We start from the raw sequence: 20,255 nt of genomic DNA, 5'->3' as shown, positions 1-20,255 counted from the left end.
CTTTTAGGGGAAGTTTTTGAAAACAAGAAATCCAGTGTTAAGTGACATTAACCCTGCTCTTAAACTCACATGGAATTTTCAGTCTAGCCATGCAGAACTCTTAAGACAGGGAAACTGCTGAGCTATTTTCAAATAGGACTTACTCTAACAGTCTGTTTCTATTTACTGAGTAACCACTACAGTTTTTCTTACACTAATAGCACTGAGGCATTATAAACATTACTAAAATTAGTAAATAATAGCAATTTTAATTTAACTGCTAAACACTTTGCTAGATTAAGAGCTTGATTCCACCAGTACTTTATACAGTTCTTAAAATTAAGGAGAGACACATCATTAATGGATTTAATTCTAAAATATCCAAGCTGGTTCCATGCTTTTAACACAAAAAGTGTCTTGTGCTATGATATTCTCTTCAAAAAGCTAAAAGACATGATATGACAACTTTAAAACACACACTCATACGAAATTTTCATATCCATAACAGTCAAAACAGTAAATACTAGTAACTTGCATAAGTTATTACCAACAAATAAAGCTGCTGCAGCTGGCAAGGATGAACCATGGATTCTATGAATGTTAACGAAGTGCATCTCGTCTGGTACCTCAGCATGCAAGAAAGCGGGCAATACAGTTGGTAAATGCTGTAAAATTTTAAAAGGCTTAGGGTACCAATTTACAGCACTGTCCACTGCTGTAAAGCCCTGAACTACACTGTTGTTAAGCTTTAACTAGCATGATTATGCATGGTTTACATATTTGGTAGTGGAATGAGTCCAAGAAGTCATGTTACAGTCAGCTTCAAAGATGTGATTTATTTCAATTAGAAATCAATGCCAGAACAAAATGTTTTGAATCTGATCACACCAGTGACTCTATCCCTATTAGCAGAGACAGCAGTTGAACAGATTTATTTTTTTAAAAACCCCAGTAAAAGCCACAGGATGTAGAAGGTTTTTTTTCATTATGCTAAGCTGCAGCAAAGTACCAGACCTCAGCTAATTCAAACTGGACTAAATATGAGAAGATAGAGTGACAAGGCACACTTCACAACACACCTAAAATGTGTTTAGATTTTGGCAGAAAAACAAGGTTTTTAATCAAAGAGATACTAAGGTCTGAAAGGTCAGTAGTTAAAAAGAGTAGTTCAGTATCTTTAAGGTTTGATTGCAGCTGCATTTACTGTAAGGGACATGACTCAACAAAACTTACCAGGAAAAATTTCTATCTAACTTCAAAACTAAATAGGGTAAGTACCTTTTATAAGGTAGCTTTAGCAACCTCATATATAGCAATATATCACTTCCCTGAAGAACATACCAAGTCTCTAGTACCAAGCCAGTAACAAAATAAAGGTAAAACACACATGGTTCAAAAAGAAGAAAGAGAAATAAAAAGTGCATTTGGTTTAACAAACATCACTACTGAAAAATTTCATTTTTAGGTTGTGTGTAGTGAAAATTTGCTTCTTTCTTGGGATTGTTATATATTGCGTATTTCCACTGGATGATGGTCTTTTCAAAAAAAGGTTACAAGTAAAAAGATGACCATGGCTGGAATCTGGTGATACAGAAAGCTGAGTGAAAAAGAAAAACCGAGTTAATTTTTTTTCCATTCCACACTAAATTAATCACTTAGAACATTTCAATCTAATTTTTACACAGATTTTATAAAATTAGCCTAAGGCAAAAAACCTATATACATATATATATATATATATACACATATATATATGTATATACACACACATACACACACACACACACATATATATATATATATAAAAAGACATAAGACCAGGAAGATACAAAAGATCCTACTTTGTTGATTTAACTTATTCCCAAAGTAGGGCTGACATTCAGAAATATTTAATTAGCTTTAGTTTGAGATACCAGGCTGTAGGGCCTGTTCTTCCCTTCAGAGGCTACTCTAAAATACACTTACCCATTTATGATAATTCTGTATCATAGTTTATCTTAAATTTATTACTTCTTCATTCACCTTGAACCCCTTCTCCTTCACCTAAACTCTGCCACTGTATTTTACAAATATTCAAACTGTGTGTCAAGATAGTGTGTTCCCAACTCTCATCCTTATGTACTCATTGAAACAAAGCAAAACTGAATTCTGAATGAATAGGCTGTAGATGGTCTCTTTTGGTTTTCTTTCTAAATTTCCTCGTCTAATATCTGTTATGTACAAAGTTTCCAGAACCGTACAGCTTCAGTATACCACTCCATGAACTGAGCAAAGCATAGCAATGAAAACATGCCTTAAACTATGCGTCCCAGGTTTATGCTCAAGTTTATTTTCCACTCAGAAAGAGAACTTGTGTTGGAATAGTCATCCTAAATATTTTGTTAAAAATACAATGTGACTGATTTTATTTAAAGCATTGAGGAATGTCAAAATTTTTGTTTCAACTTATATTGCAAGAAATAAACAGGGCCATCTTGACCCTAAGATAAACAGGGAAATAAACAGGACCACTAAGAAAGTGCTTTCTTGAAACAGAGATGTAAGATAAAATAGACTGACCTAAGAAAATGGATACATATTTAGGCATGTATCTTTTGCTTGGCCAAAGATATTCATGTAATAAGGGCAAAGTATTTCCAATTTCATTTCCTTATACATTCTATAAAACAGGTTAAAATAGTAATGCTCTCAAATCCCTGTAATTATAACAGTAGTTTGGCCTCYCTCTAATTTGGTTAGCTACTGTACCTTTTTAAGTAGTTCCTATTTTCTTCTAGAATGAAGGAACCAAATCTGAATAATTTTTAATATCTGAAATTGGAAGTTTGAATGCAATTTCTTSTCTATACCAAATTGCCTTCTAATATTTTGCAGTCACAATCACTATTCTCACAGCGATCAACACACTGATGTTTCTACAAACTAATTTCCCTTTGTCACCAGAGCATCTTGACTACATCTTACATATTTGCCTCTCTCCTCTGCCCTCTCTCTCACTATTTACATATTTGCCTCTTTCTCCCTTCTCCCTCCTTCGCTCTCTCTCTCCCCTCCCCTCTATTATAATTTGACCTACAGTCAAAGTTGCATAAATAACCACACATTTCAACATTCCCCATATCATGTCACTTTGCATTTGGTATGTTCCATTTTACCTTTTCTGAAGTTGCCAGGTAGGTTTCAAAGACAGGGAACAGGGGAGGGAAAAAAAAAAAACAAAAAAAAACCAAAAAAAACCCACACACACTACGTCCACACAGCCTTATCAGAAACAAACAGTAACATTAGCAGATGCACCAGAACAATTAGTAGACAAATTCCGGACTACAACACAGAGGCACACGTCAAATACATTGCATAGTTTTCTTAAGTACTTACCTTCAGGAAAATTCTTACCTTGGTCTGGATCAGTGCTTTGCAGTTATTAACGCTGAATCCATCAAATCTGAAGTCCTCATCATCTTTAACATTTGATTCCTCAAAAATGCCATCCTGGCTCTCTGGAAAGTCCTAATAAAGAATAATTTACACTTTTTTAAAAAAACTAATGTCTATCTGATCTCAATATATGTAACATACAGAAGCTTTCCCTCAAAAAACAATAACCACAAAATTTTATTTCCTGAAACTATATTTTGATTTGTCATTTGGCTCCCCTTGTATTAATACAGTTCTATAATAAAACAAATTCAATACACATGAATCAAATTATGACTTTAAAGTTATTTCTATTCTACACTATAAAATAGCTGAGTAATACAGCAGCAGCACTGTTAAAAGCAATACAATTTTCCAATATGGGAAAAGTAGTAATGATACCATTTGAAGTTGCCTATACAGAAAAAGAAGAGATTAACTATGTTTGAAAAGTAAAATGACAGTTCTGTAAGAGGTGCTTTCTGGTGCAAAATAGGTTCTGTACCTTCAGCACTGTAATTCTGTTTACATGAGAACTTAACTTGCACGAAATGTGAAATATGTCCAAAACAGGAAAATTAAGTTTGTCCAAGTATGTCCAAAATAGGAAAATTAAACAYAACCCCCTTCCCTCTGCACAGACATTTCAGCACTCAAATTATTTATTAAAAGTTACTTCTGAAAAGCACAATTGACTAATTCTTGCCTACTAGATAGCCAGGTTGAATACTAAATCATTTCTGATACCTCTGTCTTCTCAAAATAAGAGGTTAAACAGGGACATTTCTTTTTTGAATCTTTCAATACTACTGGTTTGCTCTCTTGAGTTTATTTAAAATATACTCCTCTCCCTCAAGTCTGGCCAAAAAAGATAAAATAATCTCAGAAAAAGGGAAATGGAACACACTTTCAACTTCTATACAATTAAAACATCTAGTAATTGCCTTAACAGCCTCACTGATTCAAATCCAATTTGCACTTAATGAAAAGATAGAGGCTAACAATTTTCTCATACATTGAGCAAAAAAAAAGCCATCTTACTGAACACATCTGAAAGCTAACTCTACAACTATACCCAAAACTGAATGTACCATTTAATGCAACAAGCACTACATAATGGAGGCTTCAATGTGAAGATAATCAAAACTTCCTGCACAGCTTTCATAGTAACTGACACAATGCTGAGTAAACACTATGTTATCATTTTTAAAAAGCCCTCTTTAAAAGAAACCTATGATTCATCCACATATAGCTCATTCCCCATGCATCTGTATGTATAACTTACATAAATCAGGATTTATAACCAAGTGTTTATGCTGGCATACTAGCCAACCTTTGTTCAGTTACCTTTTGATTTGCATTTATTCCAAGAACACTCAAGAGGTTTTCTTGGCAATGAGATTTACTCCAGCAATGTCTTAAGCTGGGGGTATTATCAAAGTCTTTAAGAATTCTCCATATGTTTCCGCAATCAATGCTAGGAAAGGAACACAAATTTAAGGTTGTAAGATCTAGAAAGCTTCCAGTAAGCATATACAACTAAAACTTAATTTTACCACAATTGCACACTACCCTACTTTGAGCTAAAAAGCAACTTACCTTAAAACTATTTCAACATTTGTTCAAACTATCAACTCACTGTACTAATAAGGTTGCATGACAATAACAGGAAGAGCAACTCAACATCATTTTATGTTTGAGCCTCTCAGATAAGTGCATTAGAAGCATATTTCAGAGATCATTTTATGCCATAACTTGGATTACTCAATTAGTTCTGTGAAACGCAGGTAAATAGTTCAGCCCTATTAATTCTGAACCTCATGTTTCTGTATCTCAGACCTTTCTCCTTTACTTCAGCCAAGCCTCTTCAATACAGTAACCTGATACTCAGGCAGGTTACCTCCTGATATCTGATCCAGACATGTGCCTASTACAAAACAGGGAATCAAACCAGAGGCACAATACTACTGAAGCAGTGAGAATTCAAGAGCTCCTACTGCACATTAGTTGGGGTTCTTATACTGTGTTCATCCTAGATAAATCCAAGTACTTTTAGTTTAGTATTATGATGCAAATATCATTTACCTTTAGTTTATTCAGTGCAGTATATCAGGGCTTTTCTGTCTTTAGCAGATACTCTAATATTGAAGTCCTTTTTACACATATATCAATTTTTCTTTTTTTCCTCCACAAGTTCAAACCTGTTACTTGACTCAAGTTTAACGCATATGCAAGGAGCTTGCTGAAAGGATGCCCACATTAAATGTATTTTATTAAATTCTTGTGACATTTCCAAAATATGATCTGAATAAATTACCTAATTTTCTAGATACAAAGCCTCAGATGTATGCAAAAATAACAATAACTACAATCCTCTTCAGAAGTTGCTGATCCTTCAAAAACACGTAACAAGTCTAAAAGTGTTTCAGCTGTCTTGAGAGCTAAGTCAATGATACTAATTGCTGATAACATAACCCCAGGAAAGAAGACAGATGCACCACAGATTCAGAAGCAAATCCTGTTTAACATGAAAAGAAGTTACCTCCTGAGAAAACTGGGAGGGGAAAAGAAAGAACAGGATGCCAGTAAAAGCAGCAGCAACACTCCCACTTTAGATGAAGCAATAAGTCAGGGAGAAATAACTCAGATGCGCTGTAAAGAAAGAATATGCAAACAGGAAGAACAGGCTGCCTGTTGGTGTTCTGGCATTCCAGAAACTTAGTCATAAGAAAGCGTATCAACAGCAGAAAGAACTCTAACCAGGAATTTGTATTTTTGATATATTTCCTACCCTGTTTTCCAACAGCTAAAAACCAGTSTATTTCTTTTAATAACATAAAATAAATTGTTAAGATCCATATGCTTAAAGAGAATAGTGACCGAAAATAATTTCAGTTTGAAATTAGCCTGCAAGTATTATCATTTTTTTAATTATTAAATAAGCAATGTAATTGCTGAGACAGTTAAAAAAAAGTTTCTTTAAATTCATTACCAAAGTTGATTCTTCATGAGTTCAGAAATCCCAGTATCTTCATTATTTGTATCAAATACTTGATCTAAGCTTCTTATGCTCTCTCTGGACTGTGGTACAGAGACTTCTGGAAAGCCCAACCTAAATATATCCTCATAGCTGTGGTTTGCCTAGAAGAAGCAGAGGTTTATTACAGACATTATATGGGCCAACCCAGCAGTTCACAAAGAGCTGGTCCAAAAATTACAATTCCTCCACTGATTTTATCATCATCTGTATTTAATATTTGTATGAATATTAATGGAACAGAGGGATTGACCCTGTAGATCAGTGTTTTGAGTATTATTTACCTAGAATGAGAGGAGGAGAAACAGAAGTTCAAGAGTTTCTGATAACTTGAGTCTTTGACTTCCAAACTGAGTCTCTTAACTAAGCTGTAGATTGGTTTGCCAGCAACAGCCAAGATTCTTTCCAGTGCTCAAGAAATTCAGTTCAGATCAAAACTGATACAAGCATCAATTCAAAAATTTTGTTTTGCTAACTTGGTATGTTCTAACACAACATTTAACCAAATGTTATATAACTACTAAACATTACATTTACCAGTAAATATCAGCATCGTGCAAACCTGCATAAAAGCTGAAATTAATCCTACTTCCTTCCACCAAACTTTTTCCAACCTATGTTAATCTGACTCATGTTGTCCAATTTACATACTTGTTCCTCCTCCAGCAGTGATGAGGAGGAGGTCTGGAGAAATGAACATAGCCACATTAGTGATACTAAATCATACAAACAGGCCAAACAAGCCAAGTGGAAGCAACAAAGTTATTTGAAGAGTAAGGAATACATACATAAGTAAAACACGCAGAATTACATCTTGTCTTACAGGGATGCCCTCATGCCATCTGGTCCAGATTTAAACTTTTTTCCTTTTGTTTATTCAAAAAAGAAATTACTGCAAATTTTTAAACCAAAACAATGAAWTGTCTTCAATATCTTGTAGATGAACTGCAACTGAGGAGCAGCCATGTCACATGAAAACTAGAAAATGCAACTAGTCTGTTTTCACTGTCTAGCAAACAAATTTAAATTAGAAAAAAGGTTAATTGTTATTTTCACAGAATTCATTTAATGGTAATTCAAACAGCTGAAAAAAAWTGAGATACTTACACAGTTTTATTATACTAAACTCAAAGTGGTGTTTGAGAGAGTACAGAATTAATCTACTGGGAAAGTAGGCACAATCAATGGAACTGTTAAAGGGCTTCTCAGTATGCTCCAAAAAATAGAATTTGTGCCCCGTATTTCTCCTTCCTAAAGTACAGGTTCAACTTACTTACCTTCCTGAAGGGAGACTGCTGGCACATTCAGAGTCCTAGATGAAATAATTATAATCTTGACAAGCGTCATGATACTACTGATTTGTAAAGTATTTCAGTAGACTTAAAGCAGCGATACTATTTGGAGGAGAAAGGTCCGGAAAACAGAATTCTACAAAAGAACACTTACTAAATCATATGGGGAGAGTCAGGGTCAAGGGGAAAAAAAACCCCAAGAACTAGGTAACAAACTCCAAATGAGAAAAGAGCTAAAGTCAGGCAGCTGTTCTTGGCATTTGAGGAAAAAACAGAATCTTTAAGAAGCTTGAATTGAGGGAAGCACATGCCTGTGTTGCTTGTAGTATCTTCTTAGAATCTGATGTTACTCTGACATGCATACAGACCACTGAAATGATTATTCACTGGGCTACAGTTTAGCCAAGTCAGATGAAGAATTCACATACAGGAAAACTGACAGATTGTATTTCTATTAATTTTATAGTTTTTTTTTTTTTACTTAGGTATTTCTAAAAGAAAATTGAGGTATATTTTGCTTTATCTTATAGTTTTGTAGTGATTATAAATACACGAATGCATGAATTCCAGATCTGTGCTTTTTAAGTATATCCTTTATATCCAATTATACCAGAATACAGCAGTGTTTAAGGAAGCCCATGAGTTTCTCTTAAAAGGGTCTGTACTTAAGACATGAAAAACCCTTAAAGTGGTTCAGTCACATATGCAAAGTATCCTGCTACAGCAAGCAAGAGTGATTACTTTCATCTTGAAATACAGGACTCTGCCTCAAGTTAGTGTCATTTAATTAACTGAAGCATTTGACATTGAAAGTCAGACTAGATGAYTTTGGAGGACCCTTCCAAACTAGACTTTTTTGTATTGGCCATGCAGAAGACAGAGCCCTGACCTGGAGTTGAGTCTGATTTCAAACAAACAGAATAAAAAGAATAGGAATGAAGGATATATGCAYATTATACATCTGAAGAAATCTCCAACAGCACTATTGCTTCTTCACTACCCTGAGAAAAGAAAACTCAAAACTCAGGGCAGAGCTAAGTTACTTAATTCATATTGGACAATTTCTTTTGCCTTTAAAAAAAGGCAAAAATAAAACAAAGGCTTCAGGAATATGAAGATATATTGCTGGATTTCCTTCCAAATGGAGTCTGCTGTATTCTATTTCAGCTCCAGTCACTACATACTCTCCTTTTTCAACATGAGACTTCCTGTCCTAGTGTTAAGCAGTGCAAACAGTTTAGCTCCTTTCCGTTTCTGAATACTAGTAACTCATTAGAAGCTATGTTTTGATCTCCATTCTATTAGTGCTACAGCTTGCTTCACATKCATCTTCATGCCTTCCCTAGTAAGACCTCTGCAATAGGTGAAGTTGTCCATTAAGGAGARGAAAGCTCGTCTCCAGAAAGCCCTCAGTTTCCACAGTCATATCAAAAATTCACCTTCTAACAGAGAAGTGATAAATTATTATTGCTACTGATCAACTCTGTGAAAGTTGTTAACAATTGCTCTTTTTGTTAAAGAAATGTTTTACTTCAAGATAAAAGTAGTATAAATGAATAGTATGAATTTTTGTTTTGTATTCAGATATTTTATTTTCTTTTTGCTAGTTTGCGTCACTTTTATAAGCATAAAAACATTAGGTGGACATGTTATAACCACTAAACTGATTTTTAAGGGCTAATATGAATATACATCAGCATTTAATCTAATTCTTAGTTCTAACATTGTATGAGAGAATACAACCTCCTACACTAAAAAATGAAATACATTAAATTTATTATTTGTGTCAGATTTGAGAGTAAACGTTAATCTACAATGCCAACATTAAGATTATTCAGGCAGTACATAAAACACATAAGTTGCCAATTTCTGACATAATTTTAATAATGGTTTATTTAAATAAGCTTGCAAACAGCTCATAGGATTTTTTGTCTACCTTGTTTTTGTTGTTCACTTTCCCAAATTTTGTTTCCTATGCCCATTCTGTAAAACTTGTAAACTGTGTGAGCTTCAGGGCAAGGTTCATTGTTTCTAACGGATTATGTATCACCAGTGTCCAGGAGCAAAAGAATGTGTTACATTCTTTAAAGCTCTCTAGTAGGAAAAACTTGAGTATTTGTCAAACACTGCAAAGAAGTTGCTTTTGTTCCACTTAACTGCCAAGTAGCTTGGCAATTTCTCTCCCTCTACAGCATTATCCTCCATAGAGGAGATATTCAGATACAAATCTTTGGATGTAGGAAGCAGTAGTACAAACATTTTCAGCCTTTGGTTTACTGTTAGCACATACCTCGTTTACAGAGCTAGAAGCCTCCTGTCTCCCAGTGTGCAGAGATGGCTCAGAGCAAAAGTGACCAACAGAAGCAGAACCGTGTCCTTTGCATAAGTCTTTGTAAGTTTTTGTTGACTTCACCAAAACTTCAGGATTGTGACTGAAAATCTCTGATTTATCTAAGGACTCCCTGAAGCCTTCGAAATCACCCCAGGAACCACTGGGTTCTAATGGACTATGACTGCTCTCAGAAAGCCCCTCACAACTTCTTCCTTTACTATTCTCTACAGGGAAGCTTTGCTGCATTACTTCAAGATTAATCATTTCTTCATTATTTCTCCTTTCATTTGAATTACAGGTGCTTTCATGGAGAGACATATCACTTATATCAGCTACCAGATCTTTCAGAGATATCCAGTGTAACATGTCTGTATTACTAAGATTTTCTACTAGTGACAGGTTCTGCATTTTTGTTAATTAAAAAAAATCAGAAATCATTTGTTGAAATCTGTCCTGCAGAAAAAGACAGTGAAGTTTAGATGAGGTAGAAATCTGAATATTTCCAAAACATAATCCAATTCTTCATTTCACCGCAAGAGTAGTAACAATGCTAATCCAAAACATGATGTCCTTCAGTCTCTCCTCCAGTAATCAGTACGTGCATGTTATTCAATCTGACTTTCTGTGTAGAATATCAGCCTGCAAAGAAAGAACTGTAAATAAATACTTTTGTGATAATAGCTACATAGAAATAAGAAAGGATAGCTGATAAGGTAGGAGAAAGAATGCTTAGGTTAAAATAAACACATTCCAGTATTACGCAACTGAAAATCTCAAGAGTTAGGACTAAGTTTTAAATAGTTTTGTCTACCTGCYCACATCATAGTATTCAGTGTATCACTACTCAGAAAATACTTGACAAATGTTCTAGGTATTCTCTATCATTAATTCATCTCGTCACCTGTACACTGAGTCAGTRCTCTCTGTTTGCATGGGCTTTCCCTAGCTGAAAGATCACTGAAAAGGAGTATGACTGCATCAACACAGGAACTGGCTGCTTAATTCTGCAAAAGATGCAGAGCTTCCAACTATTTAAGTAACTACGGCAGATTTAGTGAGTTAATTCTGACATCTTTAAAATATGCATGCAAGACTGAATTTATAACTTCAGATTAATCACATCTCCACAACCATTCTTCTGATTGACAAGTTGTCTTTTAGGGAACGAAGGGGTTAGAAGCTGCAGTAAAACGACTGCTAGAAGACTGGTCACTGTTACTTCTGTACTAGTACCTACAACAAGTCTTGATCTCCAAGTTTACTATAGCAGGTAAGCAAGAACTGGCCAGGCATAAAGCATGAAAAGCTTAACCCACAGCCAAAGGGGGCTCACGCCTCCTCCGCGGCGCAGGCAGAAGCGGCTCCTTCGGAGGCAGCACTGCTAACGCGGGGCTTGAGGGCATCAGTGGGGCCCGGGCACGCAGCGGGGAGGCGGAGCCGCCCCCCGCCGAAGCCTCTCAGGGGCCCGCGGGCGGGAGCGGGCTTAGAGAGGAGCCCCGAGAGCCGCCCGCTCCCTCCGCGGCGGCGGCTGCACCTGAGGCAGGAGGCGCCGCCGCCGCCGCGCTCCAGCAATCGCCTTGCGGCGGCGAGGCAGGTCCGGCCGCTTTGCCCCAGAAACCCCCAGGGAGGCGAGGGCCGCGGCTTTGCCTCAGTTTCCCCCGCTGCAGCGGCCAGACGCGGGCCCGCACACGGCTCGGGGGGAGGGGGGGGCGAGGCCGCCGCTGACCGTTACGGCCGTTGGGGCAGGCCCGGCGCTCGCGCCCCGCGGGGCAGCTCCGATCCCAACACCTCGGTCGCGCCCCCCCCCCGCTGCCGCTGCCGCCGCTGCCTTCTCCCCGCTCCGGGCCGCGGCGGAGACGGAGGGAGGAAACCGCCTTACCCGCCTCACACCGCGCTCCCGCCCGGCCGCCGCGCAGGCGAGAACCCCGGGCCCGGCCCCGGGGCCGCGGCCGGCAGGTCGCCAGGGGCGGGGCCAAGGTGTGCGGGTGCGCGTGCTGGGGGCGGGGCCTCGCGCCGCTGGGGGCGGGGTCAAGGCGCGCGGGGGCGGAGCTGCCCAGCGGGGCGGGGCCGCTGTGGCTGGGGGGCGCCGGCGGCCCAGAGAGGCCCTGCCGGCCCCCACCGAGGCCTCCCGGCCCCACCGAGGCCTCCCGGCCTCTGGGGTTGCCCCCAGTGCCGGTGGGGAGAGCACGGCTGCCGGCAGAGTGCGCCTGTCCAACCAGCTCCTTCCCCTGTCAGACCTGCTCCATCCCCGGCCCGAGCTGCTCCTGCCTCCTCCTGCCTGATGTCTTGTTCTTGTCAGACCTGCACCTCCTCTTGTCAGACCTCCTCCTTCTCCTCCTCCTACCTGACCTCCTTCTCCTGCTCCCTAACCTCCTCCTGCTCCTATCAGACCTGGTCTTCCTCCTGTCAGATCTCCTATCAGACCTCCTTCTCCTCCTCCTGCCTGACCTCCTTCTCCTGCTCCCTAACCTCCTCCTGCTCCTATCAGACCTGGTCTTCCTCCTGTCAGGTCTCCTATCAGACCTCCTCCTCTTGCCTGACCTTCTTCTGCTGCCTGACTTCCTCCTCCTTCTCCTGCCTGACCTCCTTCTCCTGCTCCTATCAGACCTGGTCTTCCTCCTGTCAGATCTCCTCCTCCTATCAGACCTCCTCCTTCTCCTCTTGCCTAACCTTCTTCTTCTGCCTGACTTCCACCTTCTCCTCCCTGACCTCCTCTTCCTCCTGCCTGACCTGCTCCTCTTCCTCTTGCCTGACCTCCTTTCTCCTCCTGCCTGCCCTCCTCCTACCTGGCCTCTTCCTTCTGCCTGACATCCTCTTCCTCCTCCTCCTGCATAACCACCTCCTTCTCTTGTCTGACCCGCTCCTTCTCCCGCCCAACCTGCTCTTTCTCCACATCTTCCAGGGGAGCCATGAGGGGCAGAGTAGTGATCACTTGTTTCCTCAGCTTCTCTGTCCTTTCCAACTGGATAGATGAGGGTGTTTCCCTGTCTGAGAGTCCCAATCTCTCCCATTTTCTGGTTATTAACACCTACTTCTCTGATTCACTGACTGTGCCTGTAGGCCTTTGTCATTCTGATTTTCTTCACCTTTGTCTRGCTGGGTCAGAACCACCACCCATTTTATATTTTACAACCAGAAGTCAACTCACCCTCCAGAAAGAATCAGGAAACTGATTTCAAAATCATTACACTAAAAATAATGCATTCACTTTTTCCGACTTTCTGCAGTCTGGCAGGCTGAGRACATATATCTTGATGTTGGTGGTTCGTGTTTGTTTTTAATTTGAGAGTAGCTGAAATTCTCACATAATTACAAAATTCCATGATCCAGAGTTGAAAAAATAACAATCAACCCACCCAGTAATATAATCTCAGGATTAAATGCTAGGAATAAGCCAACTACAATCTTGCAGGATCTCCTTGTTCTCTCTCTCCCTCATTTTGCCCTTTGAGGTTTCTACATTTGGTTGTCCACTTTTCCTCTCTTTACGCCTCTCTTTGCTGAGGCTGGAAACTTGATTCACTCGTTGAGATACAGGTGGAAGGGGTGAACAGGTCGGTCCACAGCCAGGGGTGGGAGGTAACTGTCTCTTACTGCCTCTCTCTTGGGTCTGGGTGCCCAAATCATAAAGCCAGAGCACGGGCTGGAAGTGCTCTGCCCACAGCTGTTCGCTGGCTGCCTGCTCCCACATCTGTGCGACAGAAAGAAGTGCACAAAGAAAACTTCTCTTAGCCTCTCCTCAGGATGTTGGCAGCGGCTCCCTGTCCTCAGGGCTGGGTTTAAAATCTGTGCAGACCCAAGCAACAGGGGACAGTTGTAAAAGCAAGGAAAAAGGTTTTCTGGAGAGAGGCCCAAAGTAGAAAGCATTTTCTAGGCATTACCGTACATATGTTTTCCAGCCCAGGCACAGATACACGCACTCCCATCCCACACATCTGACTCTCATTTTAGGCTGTACTGCTTCATCTGAGGCTGAAAGGCTGAATTTGGGAGAAATGCCTGTACGCAGAGCCAAAGAAACTTTATTGGCAAGTCTCCGAAAGAATCTTTTTGTTTTCTTTCTACTTTGGAGCCATTTCCTACCGTTTCTGGCCATCCTGTGGAAGCTTGCAGCTTTGAGGATATCAGTGAGACCCAGTGTCTCATGTTAGGATAGCACTGTCTTCCTACACTGCAGTAAATTTGTACTGAAGGGATCTTTTCAGTTTCGAAGGGAGCTCAGCTTTTTCAGCGCTTAAACATGTTCATATTTATCTTCTCAAAGCAAAAGGCTACACGCAGACTATGTGAAGGCTCCTCTGCAGTCCGTGCTTTGCATCTGGATGTGAAGGGACGTGTCAGTTTTGCAAACCTGACTCTGCCGTGCAGAGTTCAAGCTGCTTTTGCATTTGTGTGAGTGGAGCGGTGGGCAAGATAGCGAGCATGAGAAGTGACCCCAGATCTTAGAAACCCTGAGATAGGAGCATAAAAAAATGTAGTGCCTTCTTCCTGGAGTARCATCAGCAACTTCCCTAATGCCATGCGAGGTACAGTGCTCTRTATTGATCTGCAAGACACCGTGTAACCCATTGTGGAAAGTTGAGTTGCTCCCTACAGAAGAAGCAATGGTGCTCAGGAGCCTGGTTGCAGAGCCGGCTGCTCCACCTGCCGGACATACCCAATGCTGCCTCCTCTCTCCGCTAAACACAGCTGMAAACTCAGAGAATCACCCCAAGCAAAATCTGCACAGATGTGTGATTTTAAGACAAGAGGGAAGCAACGTGAGATGTAGGTGCTCTGCAAAGTGAATGCCACCTGCCATCATCTGAATTCCCTTCTTCTGACTTAGTCCAGCTAAGACACAATGCTGTAAGAGTTACTGTGATTGCTGGCAATAAGATTGCTAATTTGAGTTTTAAATTACACCATCTTGTGGACTGACCAATTTAAGGCAAAAGCAATATCACAATTGGATACAGTTTTTCTCTCTGAAGAAGAGCTGAATCAGGGACAAAACTCTCATTACCTGTTCGGTGGAAAAGTCTTAGGATTTTGTCAGAGATAACAGGTCTTGAGATTTACCCCATTATTCCTACATCAAATCTATAATTTTTTTTCCTGAAGTTTCACTTTTTTTTTTTTTTTTTTAAAGATAAACTATCTATTTAGGGTTCAGTAAGCCAAAAGCTTCAAACACTGACTATAATGCCTGTATTTAGGTGCTTAAATTTATACAACTAGTATACAACTAGTAGAACTTTACTAACCTGAAACTCRCCAACACAAACTACTGAATTAACTGAACACTAATCTGAAGCTGCCATTGCTGCTCCTGCCACTATTCTTACTGGAAAAATGTTTGTGTTTTGTACATATACTCTGTAATCATTCTTTTTCATTTTATCCTTTGGAAAATACTGATTTGCAATGAAGAAACACGATAGAATAGCTGGAAAATATTTACTTCYACATCAAACCTCCACTACACTGCTATAATATGATTTTTTCACTCATTTGTAGAATTATCTGRCCCTAAATTTTTGAAATGATTCTCCTGTAAATGACTAGCATAATACGGATGACTGTTTTTTTTGTTCTTTTTATTGCTTGCAAAAAAAAGTATAAACAAGGTTTGTAGCTTTATAAACAGAATTTTGAGGGTTTTTTTAATCCTGAACATCAAACAAGATTAGTTTGCTATTTAAATGACTGAWATATTTTTCTTTAATTCAAATGAAATATTTAGATGACTTTTTCTTGTAGAAAGAATGTTTTGTCTAGCTCAAAATTTCATTTAGAAAGTAAGAGCAAGCATGTTTTGAGAAGTCAATAGATAATTTTGATTGACTCAGAACTGACTTTTCAGTAGATGAGCTGTCTTTTCAGTAGATGAGAGTAATCTTCTCTCTCACCATAAATATCTCACCTTTGAGAAATGTAGGACTTTAGCAGTTCTTTCATTTCAATAATAATAGGAAATGCTCATTTTTTTTTTTTGCAAAATGTTGTAGAGATCAGCTTTAAACAATGATCTGAGCATCCAATTATGGTTTAAATTTGAATACATGGGTCATAATTGCATTAAACTCTCTCCTGGAGATACAGCATTTTTTGCTATACCTCCCAGCTTTGCACTGCTGTTGGTGTCTCAGTGTGGATATTTCAAAATTCATATCAGTGAAATCCTTTGACTTTTTTCCTGAGAGAGAAATGAGAACAATATTGCTTCAGGGCAAACTTTATTTCTCTCCAGTGCAAGATGGCTCCAGATTTCCCAGACCCACTGTAACATATTGCTCTGTGTGCTAAAACAGTGGGATGGAATACCTGGCATTAATGAGACACTTAAAGCAGTTAGCAGTCTAAAAGATCAACCAGGAACTTCTCGACAGCAGATGGCAGCTCTCCCTTGTCTCTCATGCATGCATGCAATGGTCCTGTCAAACTCCTCTTGTGAGCAGGAGAGTAATCTCTTGCCTCTGTGCACCACATGAAAAAGGTTATAAATAGGGGTACAAATAAAGGCTATCAGATTTGACCCAGACAAGACTAGTGGAGGATGGACCATGGATCTGAGATTTAATGACATAGCTCAGTTAYAGTCTTTTGCTACAATCTGGCACCACCTAGTTTGTGTGCTAACCACAGAAAAACCCTTTCACAGGATCCTGRTTGTCTCTAGAGAAAAGATCAGTATAAAAAGACCCTGTCTGTACCTATAAAAAAGGCAAAATCCTCTACCAGGAGTCATACAGTATACTTTAGGCCCCTCCTCTCATACRTGGAAGATAAAGGAGCCACAATCCATCTGTCAAAAATCTAGATGTTGAAGAGATGGATGTGCCATGGGTTCAACGGCTGCATCTGCATTAGCAGTTTTGTCCAGTCCATTAGTGTGGTTTGCTCCCRTTTGTTTCTATTGCTGGTGTCATTCTCAGAGTGATTTTGAAGAGCATAAATTGAATGCCTTTTGGAGGAAACAAAGTACCCCTCCAGAAGCACTGTAGCATTTCATGGAAACACCATCTTCCAAATCAATGTGGGCTGCCTCCAGCRCGTAACCTAACATATGCACTGAAAGAAGACTCTCAAACCGTACAGAGCTCTTACAACACCCTGAAATGGTTCTTGTGCTATAYATGAAGGGCCAAGTGCCATAGGCACCTTCCTATTTGCCAGTATCTTCCAGCCTTCAGCTCATTCTTGCAACTCTTCACTATGCATCCATCATCCACTTATACTTCTGATTTGAAATCCTTTACTTTCTTCAGCTACTTTCCCTTCTTTTGTCATTCCCACTTGCTGAACCCCTCTTTTTTATCAGACCTTTATCTTACTATCCATTTTCCAACTGTTCTCTCTTCTGCCTTTAGCTTCCTAAACTCAGAGTTGTGACTTGAGGCCCTAAGGAAGCAGTAGTGCTTGTTAATCTGGGCTGAGAGTGAGAAAAAAAAGTCTCCTGGATAGGAAAATAAGTTAGTGGCAAAATCAGGAGGTTGCTGACCTCACAACTATTGTCGGTATGGGAGCACTGGCAAGCAATAGCTCCCATGTATTTTAGGAGAATAAAGGTGATCCTCTTAAAGTCCAATTATACTTCACTGAGAGCATGACAGACATGCACTCAATATGCAAGCACACCATGAAGCCAGCTGTTCAGATGGATTTCRTCACCATGTTGGAGAACCTGCAGGAATGTCAGTGCTTTAACATTGCTCCAGGGTTCCTATTTCTGGGTCCTGCAGAAGACCYCTTTGAGGGTGTATTGCGAGATACCTCTTTTGCCCATTCCCTTCCATGATTGTCATCAGCAGCCCTTGTATGCCTGCTCCAGTTTCCAACACAAGGTTAAGTGTATTGCTTTTCTATATGTGTTACTTGCAGGGAGGACACAATCCTTCTGATAGAATCATAGAATCATCATAGAATCAGTAAGGTTGGAAGGGACCTCTGGAGATCATCTAGTCCCTGCTCAGGAGGGTCACTTAGAGCATGTTAGACAGGGGATGCGTCCAGGCGGGCCTTGAATATCTCCAGAGAAGGAGACTCCACAACCTCTCTGGGCAWCTTGTCCCAGTGCTCTGTCACTCTCACAGGGAAGAAATTCCCCCTCATGGTCAGGCAGAACTTCCTATGGTTCCATTTCTGCCCATTGCCCCTTGTCCTGTCACACGGGGCAACTGAAAAGAGTTTGTCCTTGTCCCCTTGACACCCTCCCTTCAGGTACTTACACACATTGATGGGATCCCCCTTCAGTCTTCTCTTCCCCAGGCTGAAGAGGCCCAGCTCTCGCAGCCGTTCCTCATGGGGCAGGTGCTCCAGCCCTCTGGTCATCTTTGAGCGCAGCTAACAGAGGCAGTCAACAAACGCAGCATATGGACACAGTTCTTGGCTCTGCCTTGAACTTCTGGGGCCCTTGTTGGACACTGTGGTCTGCTGACCCTTGTGGGACCTGGGGACTATAGAGAGACTCTGCTAACAGGTAAGGGGAGCTGGGCAAAGGCAACTGCARGTAGCCTTAGGCTCTCCTGGAAGAAGCTCCAGCAATTATCGCCCACTCTAGCTGGGYGTAGCTACTGCTAACRAGCAGTCTCCATTACCCCTGAATAGAGGGAGCTGGGGCTTTTGACACAGGTAGCCCTTGTTTAGGGTGGATCAAGTACCCTTGTGGGCTGGTAGTAGAGAGGTCTACTTAAGAGCCAGGCCTGGAGCRCAGCTCCCAGAGTGCAGTTAGGTGCAGGAGGACATCTTCCAGTGCCAGTAGTGCCCGCTGTTGCTAACATGGTTGTAACTTGCCGTAAAACTTATTTGCCAGTAGCTGTGGGAACTGTATCACCTGTGTTGGAAGTGTCAACCCAGACAGAGTCTCTTGTAGCAGATGCTGCCTTACAGGTCCCAGGCTGCAGGGAGTGCTTGGAGACTCTCCAGAAGGCCTGGACTGATGGTCTGCCCTCCTGTAAGAGATGTGCTGCTGTTGAGGATTTGTGCTGTCAGGTCAGGGAGTTGCGGGATGAAGTCGGTAGATTGCAAAACATGAGAAAGTGAGCAGGAGACAGACAGGGTATTCTCAGAGATTGTACTGCTCCCGGAGTCCCAATCCCCGGCAGCAGGGGAGTTGCTGAAGGACTCTGTGAAGAGTGAAATAGTACAGCACAGCATGGTCRAAGAAGGCTGGAAGCTAGTTGTTTCTCGAACAAAAAGAAGGCCCCTAATCCTCCTGTAGACCTGGAGTTACAGCTGAAGAATTAGAGCTTTGGACTCAGATCTRCAGAAAAGTGATGAATATCAGCAGACTCCTAGGAGAGCTGGCACACCTTCAAAACAGTCCCCCTGGGGCCATAAGCTGCAGGAGAAATCTCTCATGCAACAACTCTTTGAAACTATCAGCAACTATCAGAAAATGCCAGCCCAGTCCTGACCCAGTATAGGTGTGCATGTAGCACACAGGGGTAGCACAGCCCGCTTAGACCTCCATTCCTCTCTCTTCCTCCAGCACAGCATGTTACAGGCTCATGATATGGCACCATCTAAGTAATCCTGTATATCCTGGCTTTGCTTCACAACCATGCAACAAGCTTTGTAATGTGTGTGTATAACAAATGCACTAGTACCCCTACAAAATCCAGCTTGTATAACAAGTACAGCTTGAAGGGTATCTAGCTGTTGGAAGACAAGGTGGTAAGTGTCTGATGTCAGTCACAGCAGAACTTTCTCTCCCATCCCTTGTATGCTGGCAGGCATGGGGCCTCACACAGTCACCCATGCTTAGACAGTAAGGGAGACTACTGACTTGCAGTCCTTCTCTTGAGATGGCTTCTGGCTATGCACATCTCTCTGGTGAGACCTTATATGGTATTGTATAATACCATACCAAGTATAATCTTTTGTTTTGGGGAGGGACCTGGGAGTCTGGAGAGCCCAGGCTCCAGAGCACAGATCCACTGTTATTCCAGGTTCCCACGGAAAGCCTACAGGGAGAATCAGTGRTACACTGCATGATGCCCCAAGAGGAGAGGAAAGATAGGGGTGTTTATCATGTTTATTGACATGCCATTGCTTAAATGGATTAACAAGTCCATGGCACATTGTACCTTTACTCTGCACAAGCTGGGGGTGTATGCAAACCTGCGTAGCTGCAGGGATTCCAGGTAGCTGGCTGACAGGCAGGCAGTCTGCACACCTGTGAAGCTCCTACAGTGTGTAAAGCAGGCTGCTCCTT

At 40.9% G+C, this 20,255-nt stretch overlaps 1 protein-coding gene across 1 annotated transcript; it reads right to left on the bottom strand.

Annotated features, from left to right (window-relative positions):
- Positions 1 to 789: 789 nt before the first annotated feature.
- On the bottom strand, positions 790 to 12,033 carry CLBA1 (clathrin binding box of aftiphilin containing 1). Its single transcript, XM_085315005.1, has 6 exons — positions 11,937 to 12,033; positions 10,016 to 10,696; positions 6,389 to 6,537; positions 4,744 to 4,873; positions 3,376 to 3,489; positions 790 to 1,576 (listed from the first exon to the last, which is right to left on the bottom strand). Exons 2-6 carry the CDS (start codon positions 10,463 to 10,465, stop codon positions 1,409 to 1,411), a joined length of 1,011 nt encoding a protein of 336 aa, XP_085171131.1. The 5' UTR covers positions 10,466 to 10,696; positions 11,937 to 12,033; the 3' UTR covers positions 790 to 1,408.
- Positions 12,034 to 20,255: the final 8,222 nt, after the last annotated feature.

Source organism: Rhea americana, unplaced genomic scaffold, assembly GCF_003343005.1.
Source record: "Rhea americana isolate MKP2758 unplaced genomic scaffold, rheAme1 scaffold_42, whole genome shotgun sequence".
Lineage (NCBI taxonomy): Eukaryota > Metazoa > Chordata > Aves > Rheiformes > Rheidae > Rhea > Rhea americana.
The sequence above is the reverse complement of the archived record's forward strand: the minus strand, read 5'-3'. Positions and strand labels throughout refer to the sequence as shown.